Consider the following 18,828-nt stretch of genomic DNA (forward strand, 5'->3'; position numbering starts at 1 on the left):
TTACACTCTATTACACTCTTAGCAGAGCTGGACCAAATGTAGCAACTTCCATTTATTGGTCAGACTCTTTTCTTTGGCTGTGAGAAGGTGGAATGATTTCTGAATGTGAGAAACTGGAATGAGGTTAATCCTATATTGTAAATAGCCTTTTTTTTGGTCGAGGAATATTATTTTGACACAGTGCTTCAGATTGTAGTAAAATGTAAATTGTTCTGCTGTGTGTGACATTTGAAGAATTTATTTAATTAAACCTTTTTTATGTATTCCAGCTCTCACCTTCTCTAGGAACTCAGGAGAGTCACAGTGTCCATGGTGAGTTTGGATAATATATCTGAAAATATATTGTGATATTTTGATTTATTATTAAGTGTGTACAAATAATATCTGGCCTAGCATTAATACAATTATCAGTTTTTTGTATGAATTGTGTTTAGCAGGCTAAGATTTTGAGTGTCCTGAACAGAACATACGCTGAATAACTTTTATATGGGGTAGCTGCAGGTATTCCTGAAAGGCAATCAAGCCCCAAAACTCAAGGTTTGGTACAGGGCCAGGCAGAGGATCAGAATATCTTAAACTTAGAGAAAGACTTGACATATAAGTACTTGAAGAAGCAGAAGTCCTTCTTTCGTCTAATGCTTATTCTCTGCTATCTTTCAGGATCCAAAGCACCATTTTCCAGAAGTGAAAGCATTGGTGGGACAAATGCACCGGAACTTACTATGATGGCAAAACATCAGGCAGATCTGGAAGAAACCTCTTTAGAAAATAGGACAGCCGGAGAGGGCTATCATCAGGGTTCAGATGCAATAGCCTTGATTATGAGGGCAAGACAACAAGCTGAACTGTTGAGAGATCAGTCGATGGACCGTACACCTCCCTCAGATGCAATGGCTATGATTATGAGGGCAAGACAACAAGCTGAATTAGAGAGAGAACAATCCAGAAGTCAAGTTGACACTTCAGAGGCTTTGGCAATGGCTATGAGAGCAAGACAACAAGCTGAAATGGACAGGTAGCCACATGGCTTATGTACTACTGACAGCCTCATTGAGTTAAACTTCCAATCAGAGATATGAAATCAAAAACATGATGTCCATAATATGTCAAAAGCCAACGTACTCCAGTAGCAAAGTAATTGTTTTAAGTTCCGTAAAAGGGAATAAAAAAACCCTGTTTTGATCCAATATAGTTTACAGGTAAACAATGTTAAGTTCAAATGTTAAAAGTTTAGATTAATATACATATTTATTAAAGCAAATTCCTTGATCCCTTTCATTTAATGCCTTTATTGGTAAAATCATCTGTGTATGTTATATTATAAATTCAACACATTACTATAGCCAAGTCATAAACTTGTATTACATCAGTCAACTATAGGTAATAGCAACATAACTTCAACCCTATCAGTGCCATATGTGAAAGATAAATAACGGGGTAACAAAAATGTGAATAATAGTAAAGACGAGTCCAGCTCACAGAACCACATGCAAACTCGTATAGCCCCAGGACAACCAGAAAACCCATGAATGTTGGTGAAGCCTAAAAGACCTCTAGTGCATTGTCCTTAGTGTACAATTAACTGCATTTGTAAAATAAAATGGGTCTTAGGGTTGAAGCACAAAAAGAGCTTAGAGTTTCAATATTATTAACAGTTTTTTACTGTTACTTGTTATTTACTTGATCAGCAGCATTAAACATTTTTTAATTACATTCTAGTATTAATTACAATAGTCTGGTGTTTTCTTGTGTTTTTATGGTAATGGAACTGTTAGACAGTATTACACAATTGCTGTATTTGTGGATTTTAGAACGTTATTGGCAGTTGGTGGAAACTATTAAAATATCCACCAACTTCCAATTTCAGCATCTTACGAACTGTAACATTCCTCCAACTACAGAGGGATTTCATTTCATTTCATGAATGGATGGATAGAAAAAAAATACTTTGCTATTATAGGTTAGGTGTAGTTGTTGTAGTTACAGTACTGAATACACTCAAAGGTGCATTTGAGGAAAGGGTCCAACCAAAAAAGTGACATAGAAACAGATAATTAAAATATAATTGCTAATACTGAATGGCTTTTTGTAATGTGCAATGAATAAACAGTTTACATTTTGTTCAGATAGTAAGACTCTTCTCCATGGAGCAAGGTAATGCTGCAGGCCAAAGCAGTTGTAGTTAAAAGTGACTTGCCAACAAGAAGAGGTCTAACGCAAGCATTAGACGCAGATTCTCTAGTCTAGTCCCATGTCATCTCAGGGCAAAAATTCCTTAATGTGAATAATAATAATATGAATAATATCTAGAACGCAAAGGATGTTGCAAGGACACAAGGTAAGAAGACACATAAAAAAACTGACATATGAATATTCATGTATTCTGATTCTTATAGGTGTCAACACATAGGTCAGCAAGTACCATACAGCTGGAATTGAAATCATGGCCACTGGCCAGAAACAGACTCCAATAAAACAGCAGCAGCCTTATCAGCTCATCAGACATTTTTCATAATATTGTACGTTTACATTAGTGGTTGGTACCCATGTTCTACATGAACATAATTTCAAGACAGTTAAAAACATTTGCAGCCTAAACAGAGAAAGCAAAACAATACTTAACTTAAAACAATACTAGTAAAAAGAAAAACCCACTTTCAAGCTAAGGAAAAAAAACTGGCTAGATGGATGTAACTGTATTAGCTCAAAAGAGTCCTTTGTCTTTGGTTGAGCCAATCTTGAAAAAGATGGAAAATCAAATAGGCCTTCCTCCTTTACAACATTTTCTATGATGAGCCAAGTACCACCAGCAGACATGGGACAGCAATAGTAATGGTGGGTACTGGAAGAATGTTGGAAGGCTCCACTTACTTCTTCTGAGAAGTAGACAAGTGTAGGCGAGCTGCCCCATCCAAGGGACCTCCTTATAATTACAGTACAAATTCCCAATTGTGTGGTTTGTGAAAAGCTAGAGAGACGGAGTAAAATTCAGTACTGGAAATATCAATACACTAGTAAGTGTCAGCCTTTAACACACATCTCAACTAACATCAGCAAAACTATTATGTAATCTGATAAACAAAAACAAGCTATAGCTAGTTTTAATAAATAAAGCGTGTTGCATGGGTGACAGTTGCTCTTTAAGACTTGATCAAATTCAGCAAGATCTTTGGAGTAAGGATGTGGAACACCAGAAGATTACAATGTAATTTTCTGCACCTTTATAAAAAAAAAAAAATTAAAAAAAAAAAAAAAAAAAAAGGCCTGTATCTTAGCTGCCTCAATAGTAAATTGGCGCTCCAGATCACACATTTTATTTAAATACACAATGTAAAGAAACAAATAACTATATGTAATACCCTGTTTCTCTTGCCGCTCTGTTAAGTGGTGGCATATCCACAGCCAACACAGAGTTCCAGATCGTTAATTATTGATACAATTTGTGCTTTTAGGAGCCAACTCTAGATATATTTGGTCTGCGAGCAATACATTTCAGAGATCGGTAAATTATAATGTGGATTCTTATAAAATCAACATTAGGAGAGTGAAATATATTAGCTCTTATTAAAACCAGAAATAAACTTAAGTACTTAGAAGGTATACAAAAAATATTAATTTAAGGTCCCAAGGTGTTCCTTGAGATCTAGAGGCAGACACAGGATTATTTCCCGATGCATATAATTTATTTCCCTTTATTCACCTAAAACTAGTAACAAGTTAGCACCTGTTCTGACAAGAATGTCGATAATCTATAGAACAATGTATAATCGAACCCCGATTTGATGTTTTGCTCCCTTGTTCAAAACAACAGAATAGTCCATAGTTATTTTTACGGACGATGAAAACAACTGAGATGGTCATTCGACCTGAGTATCTCCCTAAACAAGGAACAGTAAGGCAATCAGGTCCATTATTATCCGTTTTGTAATGGAGAGTGCTTCAAGTTTTGCAGGTCAGTAGTGGGGGTCGCAGTCTTCCACCAAACTGTCAGTGATGTAACTGCTATTCAAGACGGTTTGATAAAAAGATTTTTCGGAAGCGCTGTTAACTGTCCACGCTACAACTTCGATACCTCTGAGGTTCCAATGGTCCACGTACGCTCTGTAAGGTAAGACAGAATAAAGTAATATAAAGTACTATTTACTTCTTTGAGTAGAGGGCACCAAACATTATATACCCCTAGGCCGCTGGTAGGTTTGTCTTGTATACACACACATATTGTGTATTTTTAAGCAGTAGGGCATGAGAGACACAAGAAATCCAAGTACTCTGGTTGGAAGAAAAAAAAATAGCTTGAAGATGCATTTTGATTTGATATTCTCAATAATATCCTTTCATACGTCCTAGGATCGGACATGCTTTACATTTCACGTAGAAGACCGTAAGGGCATTCAGGAACGCTTGGGATGTGCACAAAGCTATCCTAAAGAATTAAGTAAAAACATGACTGAACAGTCTATGCCAAGAAATATTTGCAGAGAGCTGCAATATACGTGTATAGAGGAGCGCCTTTACTATTGTTTCCATACTGTAAAGTAAAAGTATTTCGTAGCACACAAGCTTGGTTTATTCAGTTTGACCTTCTTAAAAAAAAAAATAAAACCACTGAAGACATACTTAGCTTTTAACCAAAGGCTTTGCTTGTTTGAACATCATCTTAATAAGCATTGTAAGTTACTCACTGTGAGATGTAATTCTTCTGCATAAGGAAAGCCGATACTCCACAGAGATCCCATAGTATGTTGTGTAGCCCCCAGTCCAGCAAAACATCCAGAAACATGTACCAGTGATGTTTTAATAAAGAATCGAATTTCTTTTTACCATCTCCGAAGTGACTAAGGCTCCACGGTCTGTGTGTGAGAGCGGTGACAACGTGTTGGTCTGCTTGTCTCATCTGGAAGTCAAGGAAATGGTAATAGCTTGTGCACGGTACTCTCCCAACACACAAGAAGGTAGTCCAAAAACCCCAACTCGATGAAAATATCATGATTGAATTCCCAGATCCTTAGCTCACTAGCAGTATCATTCTAGACCCAAATGGTATAATTAATCCTTCCCAGTTTCTTCCACCCATCAAGAGAAGGGAGCAGCAGCTGGTAGCTAGAATCCCAATAGGTTTATGGCCCCGCACTGCCTTAAGCCTTTATTGTACATTGAACAATAAATTATTTACCATAAAACAAACTCTGTGTTGCACACGTAAATATATTAAAGCTGCATACAGTCCTGGTATTGCTTGGGAGCACTTTACAGAACAGATCTCCAGGAGACCGCTGATTAAATGCTCTGAAAACTTCTACTGAGGCTCCTTAGAATTCAGCTTGGAATGTGTGGCCGTGTACTAGGTCGATCATGACTACGGATTCAATCTGTCTACTGAAAGACACAGATCGGTTTGTTGGGAGAAGTAAAACTCTAAATAAAAAAAATCTCACTTACTTTATAAATAACACTTGGTTCGAATGAACACACAATGCTGTTGTTATACAGATGAGGGTAATCCTTATACAATTTCCCGAGAGTTTTAGCAGCCTAATTAAAAAAAAAAAAAAAAAGAGAGAATTTACGGTTTATAATTGTTAGCTCCTAGTGGGAGCAGTTAGAAAAATATGTAAAAACAGACAAATCATCTTCACCACTTATTTGAAAGCACAAAGCATGGCTGTACTAATCCCATAGTGGAGGGACCTACAGCACCTACTTTGTTGAGGCTAACTTTTCAATTCCAATTTTATACTCTTCACCATTGGTGTCCAGTCTTTTGTATACTTAAAGATAACAAAATTGCACCGGAATGTGGCACATGAAGAAAAATAAAGGCGTGAGAAGGCTGAGATGTAAGTATCTGAGACAAAGAGTTGATCATTTTCGGAGGTCTTTGAAGTACTTGAGTAAGCATAAAAAAAAAATTATGTGCTAAATTTTAAATATAGATACTTACCTACCTAACACTCTCCAAATCATATAACACATGGCCTCCTCTGATTGGCTAGTAGCTGATGTATTTTATTAAAAAAAAAAAAAAGTCTTTACTTTGAAGGGCAAAAAAATGCTACTTTCAAGAGGTTCAACCTCCCTTTAGTTAATAAAGGGAGGATAATACCCTTGACAGCTCGTACAATGTTCTTTTCCCCTTTATAATATTGGACGAACACGGCTATCCTCAACAAGACAGAAGGTGTAATTCATAACACATATTAAAACTGGAGATTTAGTAAGACACATGCCGTGTGTATCATGGGATCTAAATATTCACTGCGTGTGTGGACTATGCATCATAGCAGCCAGGGACGGTCATTTAATGTGACCATCCGGTAAATAGCGAGCACAGTGCACAAGGAAGAATGAAGGCAGACTCCAAGTAGGGAAGATACACAGGTGTATGAGTGTATTGAGTGAGACCGGTGTGGGGGCACTTGGCATTAATTGCCCCTGACATGAAGATGGCAGCACTCCCTGTAAGCAGCAGAGGCACTTGAATAAACAGAAAAGAAATGTTAACCAAACAGTCTGCATTTCATTTACAAATACTTCAGATAAAGAATAACATTTTATCTGTCCGTTGTGGTTGAGGAATTGCTAGCACATGAACAGATAAAACGAGATTTACTTATCTGAAGTTTAAGTTCCACACTATGGTGCCATCGTTACTGCCCTCAACCGCCAACTTAATTGCACCTTCTAGTATAATATATATATATATATATATATATATATATATATATATATATATATATATATATATATATATATATATATATTATATATATATATTTTTTTTTTTTTCAGAAATATATACGGGGTGGGTGAATTCAGCCACAGATCTAGAAAGGTAAAAGTGCCAGCAGAAAGTATACCTGATCAGCATGGCCTTTGACATCAAAGTAAATAATCAGATTGTAATGTATGCACTCTCTAACTGCCTCGTCCAATGTAGGAACCTTTTCTCCATGGAACTTGTCCCTGTGAAGAACAAAATTCATATTATTCAAGGCTGAAAATACAACAGACACACAATATATATGTTCAGAAATTCCGGTAACCAAGGACCCCAATAATTGAGATTTCCAGCATCTTTTGCTGGATAACCATTAAAGTAAATTATATAAGCCATTAAAGCATGTGACATTATGGAAAAGCAGAGGCTGCAGCCCACCCGCTACACAAACAGATTCCATATCAGTAACTAAAAAATATTTATGCCATACCTATTGAAAAACAAAAGTGGTAAGGGTCACAAACAATAAGAAGGATACAAAGAGGTCAAAGAAGCATGAGTAGATATAAATGACTATAAATGTAGAGAATGGGAGTAACGAGCGGCTGCTCCTTTACACAGTAGTATTTTACGCTCATTTTCAGTTCGCACTCACTGCAAGTGATGCTTAGCTGCGGCATTAAGCGTTTTGATGCGAGCGTAAGTGAGGTCATTCAACTTGCCAAATCCATCTGTTGTTCTTTCAACCGTGTCATCGTGCATGAGAATGGGAACTCCATCACTCGTAAACCCAAGATCCAATTCCACGCCAGTAGCGCCGTTCTTTGCAGCCTGCAACAAAATTGGGATCATTTTTACATAAAGGGCCAAAATATTCGGCAGAACTGCACAAACCCACAGGCACCTTTTAATAATATTGTGTCCAGGGTGGGCTAAGAAAATCCCTCTCGTAGGCTTCGCAAGAAGAGGACATCATATCATTCAAATCATAATTAGCTGTTGGGTTTTGCATATCAATAGTGAAGGCTACGGCAAGAAATAAAATTCACTTCCATCTTCTCTGTCCATGTCATGTTACACTATGTTAAGCACTCCGTATGGATATCAAGATATGTGTTTCACATCATACACCGCTATAAAGGGCCAACCCCAATGAACTTCTGCTGCAGGAAGCATCAGGGTCACCCTGTATAATGTATAGTTCAATCACACAGTTCTTCACACATAGAATTATGCATTATACAGGGTTAACTCAGTTTTTCTTGCTGGAAAAAGAAGTCAGTGTTAATCCTTGATAACGAACAGTTGAGCAATAGAGTTAAATCCACAATCCACCCCCCCCCCCCTTCCTTTAGAGTACAAACCTTATTATGAATTGCCTCTTCCCAAAGTCAATAATCCAGCCAGCAGGCTGCTGGTCGACAGCGCCGCAATCTACTGTTCTTGGGGTAGACCGGCTGCATGCTACGTGAACACAAAAACTGGCATCTCCCCCGGTATCCACAGTTACGTTAGTAGGCGGCCACTGGCCATAAAGTGCTAGAGCCACTTTGTCAACCCCTCTCAGCCCCTGATTAGAGCAGAAGACTTTTGCATGGCAGGTTGCCGTTAGGCAGCACTGGACGACTAATGGGTTAATGAGTGCATTTCAGAGCTGTATTAGTTAAAGACCATTCCAGTGCCAGAAACCTGCTCTGGTGTATTAAAAGGGTTAATGCACAAGCGTATTAAACTAGTGGAAAGGTCAATGTGGTTTCTACAGGTTAACTCCCGTGTACTCACCGTCCTGATCGCAGCCAGGGTGTTTTCAGGGGCATCGTGCCCCCCGCCTCGGTGAGCTATAGAAGAAACCTCACCCCGGGGCTTCAGCACCTGCAAGGCCCTGGTCCTCGGGATAGGCTGGAACCTGACGCTGAACAGCAGGAAGAAAAGGCCGCAGATAAGGCATGAGGAGAGCAGCGGGCTGCGGGTGAGGAGCAGCAGGAACAGGAAGAGGGCGGTGTAAGAGGCCAGCAGACTCTCGCCCCACAGCATGGTCAGTGGCTTGTAAGGCCCGATATAATGGCCCTGCGCAGCCCGAACCGGCTTCTCCTGTCTATTCGACAGGCAGCACCAGAGCATCTGCAGCGGCGAGGCGGAACTGGCCGACGAGCGCTGATGTCACTATGCTATAGGCGGGTGACTCAGTACCAGCCAAGTACCGTCTTTAGGACCCAGGGATACCTGCCTGCCCTTTCCATTGAACTACACTTTGTGGTCTATATGAGTGCATAGCAATAAAATGCAGTCGTTACACTACTGCATCTGTACGGACAACGATGACGTCACATCTGTGCACTCACATTGGGGTTCCTCAGGCTCCCCCTACACACACAAACATACTAACACAAGAGTAACACACCTATAATTACACACACACACACGTACACACACACGTACACTCACATACTAATACTTACAGAGTAACACACCAATAAATACACATACTAACACTCAAACATACATACCAATACAACACAAACGTACTAACATTAACACACACATACTAAAAGGTAAAGGACAGCTGATTAACCCTAATTGCAATTATTAAACCAAAACAGAAGTTAAAGAAGATATCCTGGGAATCATAATTATGACATTTAACCCTGTGATATGTAATCATTTCTTGGTGACAAAATATGGGGAGAGAAAGCAGTTTTTTGGGGGGTTAGCATGGTTGCGTTTGTATGCTTATGTTACGTGATATATTATAAATAATATATACACACTCATTTCCATTCGTTGGGATAAGACCTGCATACCTAGTCTTTTTATGTCTTTTTTTGTGTACATCAAATATATAGGTTTTCAGCAGCCGGATCAGCTTTTAGCTTTACGTTTGTGCCTTTGTTTTTGCGTTACCCAGATAACCCCGCCCACTCGATCGTGAATGGCTGATTCCATGCATATCTTACCTCCCGTTTGACTTGACTGTGAAGCTGAGCAAATACTTTACAAGAATAGCTAAGATAAACATCATAATAATGCAAAGTAATCATGTTATTTTAGAAATTACCCATAGAAGATTGTAATACATAAAAAAAAAGGTTAATTACTCGCCCTAACCTAAAATCGGCAGTTTTTCATGGGACATAAATACCAGTGCGGTGTATTGTATATCTGTTGGCTAAAATTTAAAAAGTGCGCGATGGATTGTTCCCCTTGCTACAAAGGTCGGAGGTGTCTCCTTGGCAAAGTGATGATATCCTCCTGTGAACTCCGTCTGCCAGCGCGGGTCCGAGCCAACGATGTCATGTCGCATCTCTGAGGGCCCTCTTTTGTATTAACCTAAGTTATGTTAGGAAATTATATATTATTTACATTATATTACAAAAAGCTCAGATTACGCTCATACTAAGGACCAGAGAAAACTCATGCAGATGTGTGTTTGACCCTGTGCTTACAGAATAGTGCAGCTCACGTTTGGTTTGGAGGCAGGAACTTCAATGTAGACGATCACAATGCTTGCATGAACACTTCTTTCACCCATATAACTCCTCATAGAGTCATAGGATACATGGAAAATGCTTGTTAAATTGATGACAGTGGGGCTGGGGGGATGTATATATATAGACACACATTCTCAATGTGGGACACACTTCTTAAACTTACCCTTGGGTTAAATGGTTAAAGAAAGAATCAGAAAGAATGGTGAAGTGCACAGGACGGAGGGAAAGGTTAGGGAGATAAGGGATGGACCCACATTTATATAAAACACAATAATGATAGGATAGTGAGTCACATTTTTGTGGTTTTTATATTTTATCGAATATAAGATGAGGGTTTTTTTTAATATCCTTCGTCTTTTAATTCAACCTCAAATAGAGGAACTGGACCCTCCTCCTCTCTGACAGCCAGCAGGCGTTTGTGCGATGCACACAAACATCCAGGGCCGGCCCTACTATGGAGCAGAGTGGGGCAATTGCCCCAGGTGGCACTTTTGAAAAGCCCCAAGAAATGCTTTAGGGCGCCGCAGCCACCAGCAAGCTATTACTAGTTTGTCTGCGGTCTGCGGACCTAATGCACACTGCGCAGAGCGTCTTCTCCTCCGTGATTGGAGGTCAAATCTCGCGTGGCAGCATTAGTTTCCCGGAGAGCGCGGGATGACGTCAGGCATCACGTCAGGGCTCACACACGGTGGTGGTGGTGGTGGGGGGGGTCACGTCATTTCACACTTCGCCCCACGCAGCACAATGTCTTGGGCCGAATGCTGCAGACATCCTCCGCTTATCTGGGGTATAAGGCATATCAGAGGGCAGAGAGCGTCTAGGTGGTATAAGGCATATCTGGGGGGCAGATGGGTATATATAGGGGTATAAGGCATATCTGGGAGGCAGTGTGGCAAGCCTGGGCTCAGATGTGCATAACTGAAATGCATTTTTCTCAAAGTTTTTTTATTCTGCTGTTTGTTTTAACAAACAGTTGTTTAAAATAAACGAAAAATGTACATTCATTTTTTTTTATCCGATTAATCGAAAAAAGAATCGGCCAACTAATCGACGCACACATACTAATACAAACTAGCATATTAATTCTCATACACACATACTAATACACACACTAACATACTAACACTCACAGAGTAACACACCTATACACACATACACACACACACACTAACATTAACACACATACTAACATACTAACACACACACATAGTAATACACACTAACATACTCACAGTTACACACATGCTAATACACACACTAACATGCTAACACACACACATACTAATACACCCACTCTAACAATACTAACACTTGAACACACACACATACTAATACAGCCACTAACACACTATCACTTATATACAGACACACAAACTAACACACACATACTAATACCTACAGACTAACACACCTACTAACACACAATAACATACTAACATACACATACTAATTGGCACATGGTTATACACATACTAATACATACATACTAACACACATACCAATACCCACAGACTCACACACACATCCTAACACACATGCTTATACACACACTAATAAACTTATACACACAAACACACATGTGCTAATACACACCAAAACATGCTTACAGACATATATGCTAACACATACTAATATACACACTGTAACATAGAAAGACACACACTCACTTGCACACAATTACATATTCACACACAATTTTATCTCACAGACTCCTCACACTCCGCTTGCATCGGAGTCCCAAGAAATGACATCATATCCCATGTGCTCACCCCTGTTATCTGTATTTTGTACCAGCTCTGGATGTTTCCTGGGTATGAGGGTATCACAGGGTTATACAGACCCAATAATGTGTGTGTAAAAACTGTCCCTGACACCCCACCAAAGTAGAATGTACAATACCCATTCTTCAAAATGAATAAATAGAGAAATAAAGCGGCCCTCTTTCTCCATGGCCTGATGATTCTTGCCACTAAGTTAAGCAGCCAATCAGAGGCAAGAAAGCGATTACATTTAAATAAATTGGAGCATATTGAACGCAAAGACACAGGGGTCTAAACTGCCATGACAGAGGCCCCTGCATTGCTCGCAGTACAATGTCTAGAGGGGGCCCCCAGCACCTCTCACCCTGCCCCCTACCCAGGTGGGCCGAGACTGGCCTACCTCCTTCTGAGCTTACAAAGGTAAGGAGGTAGGTGTATATGTGTGTGTAAAAATAAATATGTTTCTATCCAAAAGTATGTTACTGTGTGTGTATTTAAGTAAGGATGTTTCTATGTGTGTGTGTGGGTAAGTATGGTAGATTGCGTAAGCGTGTTTGTGTGTGTATCTGTGTTAATGGCTTTAATATGGATTCTGGGTAAAATTACAGTTGTCGTTGTCGCTGTCTTTGTGGTCAAACCATGCAAACGTTGACGGAATAAAGATTATCAACTCAAGGTTTATTTTTTTAATTTGCCAGTGATTTGTAGATAAAATATTTAATACCTGTAATGTTTTAACTGCAGAATGTGTTTGTTCATTAGTTGTATAAAATAACCCATGTTGCCCAAAAAATAAAATAACTGCATCTCTATCTTTGGTTCCTGTGTTTCTCCATGGCCATTTCAAAGGTTTGATGGTGCGTAGATGCTCTATGTACATTCTTTCTCCCACCTTTCTCTTGTTTAAAATACACTGTGTAAATAAAACATATTTCCATCTATTCACTAAACTGTCTGTGCTTATGAGTTGGGAAGAAAAAAAAATTCACCGCAAAAAAAACTTGAATGCGTTGGACTTCATTTCAACTTTTACATTTGCTAATTCATAATTAGAACTTCAAAGAAATTACTCGCAGGGAGAACTGCAAGAATGTGAGTTAAGAAAAATGCAGTAAATATACCCCGCTGTGTGATAATATTGGAAGAAGAGTAACAGACACCTACTAGTCTCCTTCAGATCTAGTTCAAAATGGAAACCTTTCTGCACTCAGAGAAGGAACAGAAAGTGAAAAGCACACATTCAAGTAATTTGGAAATCAGTTTCTTATATATTTGTCTCTCTTCTCAACAACATATTCAGGTTGACTCAATAAAAAGCAAGTGCGTGTGAGCTGTGAGAATATGTCAGCGCAACTTACTAGGTCACTATTGTCTACTTGCATTTACACTCACATAAAATAACATCTTACTCATCACTCCAGTGCGACACAGTCAAGTTGTTTTTCAAATCAATTCATCAACCCAAGAGTTGCTTGAACGTTCCGATCTCAACATAACAAAGTGACGCAGCGCAGATACATGTACTCTGTGGGGTGCAGAAAGCCAAAAGAAATGAATGGTCTATCTGTGTAACATTGTAAAGGAGACATTTTATTCCTGAGTAAAGATACAGTTCCAGGTCACACCAGCTGTCATCCATCCCGTATGATTGAGGTCTTTCAGATCACAGTTTGTCTTTTGTCATCATTGCTGTATTTCTACTTAAAAAAAAATCAATAAATACTTACAATTCCAATAATATAAAAGGAAAAATATGTAATAAATTCAGTTATGATTTTATTATTATTATAAAAAGAGAAAGAAGATTTAAAATGAAGACACCGTTAGATCAGATGTCATTGAATTTATATGTTACATGAATCATTATGTCGCCTTTCATAATAAAATATTGGGAAATTGTTTTTATTATTTCAATGTATTATTTATACTAAATATTGGACTATACAACTAAAGATGGTATTAAAAGCAAATTCTATCTATCCTTAAGAAAAAATATATAATTTCTGTGGATGCAAAAAAAACCCCCCAAAAAAGTTGAAATCAATACTATATCACATATATTCTTCGCAGATTGATGGAAGTAATGCTCCTTTGAAGTCATTTATAAAATCTAAAGAAATCTAAAACCATAGAGCAATATGAAGCATTGTTTGCATTCAAAAATGTAAGCCAGACCAGGTTTAACATTTTCCTCCTCTTGGCAGATGATAGAATTCGCTTGCATCATAATGCTGTATGATGTCACAATGCTCTATTGAAGACATAAAAGAGGAAAACCACCTGAAGGAGGTCACTTGTTACAAATAGCCAGAAAGGTGAACAGTAACATAAGCTGTGGATTGTGTTTTATATACCTTGTGCTTCTCATTATTATTTGTGTGAGTATACCACTGTTTGCCAGCCAAGAGCTAAGAGTCCATTTTATTTAAGCCGTTTGAAATTAGTTTTCAAATAGTTTTTTTGGGGGGAGAGGGGTCTGGACAGCTACATCATGTGTTCATCTTGCTTTAACACCTACAATTTGTCACCTATCATAAACACATATATATTGGTAAAAGAAAAGGGCAATATAGGTGAATCTACATAGACTCCCAAAAAATATCATTTAATTTATTTGAAAAAAATGTATGAGTAATATGGTTGAAAAATGAACATAATTGTATTAATATGATTTGTACATGTTGCCTTCACACAATACAAGCATCCCCATGAAACTGTTCACGCTGAGTTGTATCCTGCTGTATGTAGGATTTTTTTTTCTAAATCTAATGTTTCTATGGAGAAACATACTTTATTTAATGCATCATTTACAACGAATGAACAAGAGACCTTTTCCATATGATGTAAAAATTTGTATTTGTCTTCAAGATAGTAAATGTCTGCCCTATTTTTTTTTTTTAGATTCCAAAGAAATATGGGACAAATTGTCTGTTTGGGAGAGTGTTTGGGATTCATCTATGATGCTTTTGAAATCTCTTACAAGCTGAAATTTACACCGGTTAGTTCATGAGCTATTTTCCATAGATCTGTGTGATTTGCTCTGCACCATGCGGAACACCAGAATGGAATGTTCTGGCATTCTACATTACGCAATCACTAAAGGACGCAAATTGTAGAATTCTTTATCACAAAGACGGAAACCTAACAATTTTCTGTATTCTCAGAGTAAAGTATCTGTGACCACATTTGCACCATCTAAAGAAGCCATCTTTGTTAAGAAAGAAGAGAATGAGGATATTGGCCTGGAGCTCATTCAGAATGGCAGTTTTGTGCAGATACTAAGTGTAAAGAAAAATGGTGTTGCAGACAGGAGTGGAAAGTTCTGCCCAGGTAAGAAGGACTAAAACCTTGTTCGATCCATTGAAAGGAGATCTGCTTCTTAATTGTATAGACAAATATTTTATGCTGCAACAATAGATGTATAAAGAAAAATATTCAGGTTTTCATATTGGTGTTATATTTTGTTTTTCCATAGGTGACATTCTGGCAAGGTTCAGCAAAACTGTTGTTGTGGATGAAACTGTAGAAAAGGTGCATGAGCTGTGGGGAAAGTGGCCAGTTGGGAAAAAAGTACCTGTTCTGGTCTTTACAAACTTTCTTCCCTTGATGGAAATACACCCTGAAGGCAATGAAGCATTTCCAAAAGCAGAGTGAGTATATTTAAAGGTTTACACATTTTGCTTATCATACCTTCTCTGTGCCAACGCTAAAAATCAGGATGATGTTAATGTATTTGATAGATAAACACTGTATGCATGTATATAAAGTTTTTTCTTTTCTTTTCTCCTAGGGAAACCTCCCAGGATGATACATTAAAACATCTTGTTGTCCTCAGTGTTGGAAACAGAATGTGCTGTGATGTCGTGATACATCCAGTACGTGAGGAAGACTTTCCATCTTTCACAGAAGAAGAGGAACAATATCTGGGAGATGATCTTACTTCTTCAGCTGACCCGAATGATCTTGTCCTGAGCGTTGGCACGAGTGTTTATTGCTCTGTGACATTACACCCTGTACCCGAAGGGGAAGAAGCACAAGTACAATCCGGACCCCAGCCACACTGCCCAGGTGACAATGAAATCCCCGAGCAATTATCTCTCCAGCTGAACACACCAACACCAGCTTGTTCTGAGGAGACTAAAGATAATCGGTCAAAACTTTTCAGACTTATTAAAAGATGCCGCAATTTTTTTCCCCGTAAAAAAAAATGAAGATACATCTACTTCACTGAAATATGTGGACGTCTGTAAAGTTAAAGGAATTGTCAGCCCTTGGTGCTTGTAGGCATACCTGGGAACTTCTCGGCTACGGCTACCCGGAGCTTTCCCTTGCGGGACGCGGCCAGGACTGCACGCTGACGTCGGCGGGTAACACCCCCATTTCAAGGAAAAAAATGGGCGGGGAGCAGGGCGTGTCAAGACTTGTGCATTAAGACTTAAGCATTTAAATTACTGCAAAAGTTAATGTCAACAACTTTTGCTCAATTTGGGAGGGACCCCAATAAAAACGAATGAAAACCCTCCAAATTTTTGATAGCTTCTTTCGTCTGCTATAGCTGAGTATTCATTCTCCCTCCCGTTTGCATTTACTGGGAGTTGCCAGCGTTCAATTAGCAGCTGTAACATTTCAAAGCTTCACAGAACGTAACCCCCCTTTGGGCAAAGTTCCCAGAAAATCTGGGCAAACGTTCAAGTTGTTCTGCCTGTTCAGCTTCTATGACTGAAAAGGATCTAACAGCTGCCAGTGGGGAGGGGGCACCAGAGGTTATACACAGGGTACCAAAAAAGGCTGTAGCTAACAACTGCAATACCAGAGATACTTATACTAAACAAAAATTATATTATTTTATTTATTATAACAAATTATATGTATTTCTTCTTCTTTCATGCATATCCAACTCTTTAAAGGCTAACTGCATTAGCAATATAATATTTAAAGGTCATTATTTTTCAAAGGAAAAAAAGGTGATTTGTGTGCTTAATGTAATTCTCCTCAAAAAAAGCATAATGACCTTAGATGTATATAAATGACACAACCAAGTTCAGATATATAGATAAATATGAAAACGTATTGATAAACGGTCCCAAATAAGTTATATATATATATATTTTTTTTAATTTTTATTTTAAGGGTTATGGGGATGTTCCATTATTTGCTCTGTAACTTCCAAAGCTCAGAAAAAAAACCTATGCATGTGGGGTAATTCTGGAAACTATATTTCTATATATTTTGGCGAGTATTTAGTTCTGCAGTTGCATCTAATTTGTGTCAAACAATCCAAAACGATATGGAATGGTTGGTGAAAAAAAAGAACCATTTATTTTATTTTTAAATGTATTATTCAACATAAATGTTCGACTATACACCTGGAAATGGAATCATAAGAAGGCTCTGTCTATGCTTGAAAAAAAAATATATCATTTTTGCGTGTGCACAAAAAATCCGAATCAGGGTTAAAGCAATATATGAAAAAGTGTCTGTTTTTTCGGCACAAAACACCCACAGTAACTTTGTTAACCCCTTAATGACAATTGCCGGTTCTCGCACGACACGGAAAAACAAGTCGTTTACGACAAATGACGTGCCAGAACCGGCACGTCTTTAAACGGGTGCAGAAAGCGATCTACGTTCGCTTTCTGCACCCAAACGGCGTTGCTGTAATGCCTCGACCTCGAGGCATTCAGCAACGCCACGATCGGCACCAGGGGCCATCTCTGGCCCCTCCCCAGGGCGTCAACAACCGCCATACATTGTATGGCGGCGGACGCCCGTTTTAAAAGCGTTTAGGATCAACGATCGCCTCCTAAACTTAAATGGTGTCGCTGGAATGCCTCGATCAGGAGGCATCCAGCGACACCAAACACTTACCTCTAGATGGACTGTGACCGCTCCGGAGAGCGGTCATAGCCACAGCTGCCGGTGATCTTCGCCATGAGCAAGATGGCGGCGGCCCGGGAAAAAAAAAAATAAAGATAAAAGAGTTCGTTAGACGGTCTCCAGACCCTCTAGAGAACTCTGGCTCCACTTGCAGGTTGAATACAGGTACTGCATTCAACCATGCAAGTCAATGGAGCCCAGCTTTCTAATCACAGTGTGATTAGTAAAAATAAAATAAAAAATAAAATTAATAATAATTAGAAAAAAATAGTAAAAAAAACAGTAAAATGTAAAAATAATTTCCCACTGAGGTCACTATCAAGGGAACCTTCAAGTTGAAAACATTTTTTACATTTTTTTTAAAAAAAGGCAAAAAAAATAAAATATATATATAAAAAATATATTTTTGTGAGCAAGTCCTAAAATTAGCACATTAGCTTAAAACAATTCTCGCAAGTTGAAAACATTTTTTACATTTTTTTAAAAAAAAAGGCAAAAAAAATAAAATATATATATAAAAAATATATTTTTGTGAGCAAGTCCTAAAATTAGCACATTAGCTTAAAACAATTCTCGCATGGAAAGAGTTAAAATATTGGCATATTAAATGCCCATGGGGTGTCTACTTTAAAAAAATGTATGATTTGATGGGGTAAATTGAATTGGCCGGGTTCAACAATGTCCCAATTAACACGGGGGGAAGGATGGCCACACATCTAATTTCCAATTAGAAAAATGCACACGTACCAAATGTGGCCTTTTAGTTCCCCCAAAAAATGACAAACCCATGCATGTGGGGTATCACTGTACTCAGGAGATGTTGCTGAACACATATTGGGGTGTCGTGTGAAAGCGGCATATACCAGGAGCTGTAACACGGCTATCCTCAACAAGACAGAAGGTGTAATTTATAACACACATTTTAACTGGAGATTTAGTAAGACACATGCCGTGTGTATCATGGGATCTAAATATTCACTGCGTG

The 18,828-nt window shown here is 38.4% G+C and overlaps 2 protein-coding genes across 2 annotated transcripts in view; one reads left to right on the top strand and one right to left on the bottom strand.

Moving 5' to 3' along the window:
* LOC149277494 (transmembrane channel-like protein 5) overlaps window positions 1-1,019 on the top strand; it is a 28,545-nt gene extending 27,526 nt beyond the window's left edge. Inside the window, exons 21-22 of the mRNA XM_089502838.1 lie at window positions 270-312; window positions 661-1,019. Coding sequence (XP_089358964.1) covers window positions 270-312; window positions 661-1,019 — 402 coding nt within the window. The remainder of the gene's footprint in view (window positions 1-269; window positions 313-660) is intronic.
* Window positions 1,020-3,953: 2,934 nt separating this feature from the next.
* On the bottom strand, window positions 3,954-8,752 carry LOC149277495 (glycerophosphodiester phosphodiesterase 1-like). Its single transcript, XM_089502830.1, has 6 exons — window positions 8,501-8,752; window positions 7,374-7,549; window positions 6,858-6,963; window positions 5,440-5,532; window positions 4,683-4,894; window positions 3,954-4,101 (listed from the first exon to the last, which is right to left on the bottom strand). Exons 1-6 carry the CDS (start codon window positions 8,750-8,752, stop codon window positions 3,954-3,956), a joined length of 987 nt encoding a protein of 328 aa, XP_089358956.1.
* Between the last annotated feature and the right edge of the window lie 10,076 nt (window positions 8,753-18,828).

The sequence above is a fragment of the Sceloporus occidentalis genome, unplaced genomic scaffold (genome assembly GCF_023333645.1).
Source record: "Sceloporus occidentalis isolate IW3139 unplaced genomic scaffold, rSceOcc1.0.p SCAF_213, whole genome shotgun sequence".
Taxonomy (NCBI): Eukaryota; Metazoa; Chordata; class Lepidosauria; order Squamata; family Phrynosomatidae; genus Sceloporus; species Sceloporus occidentalis.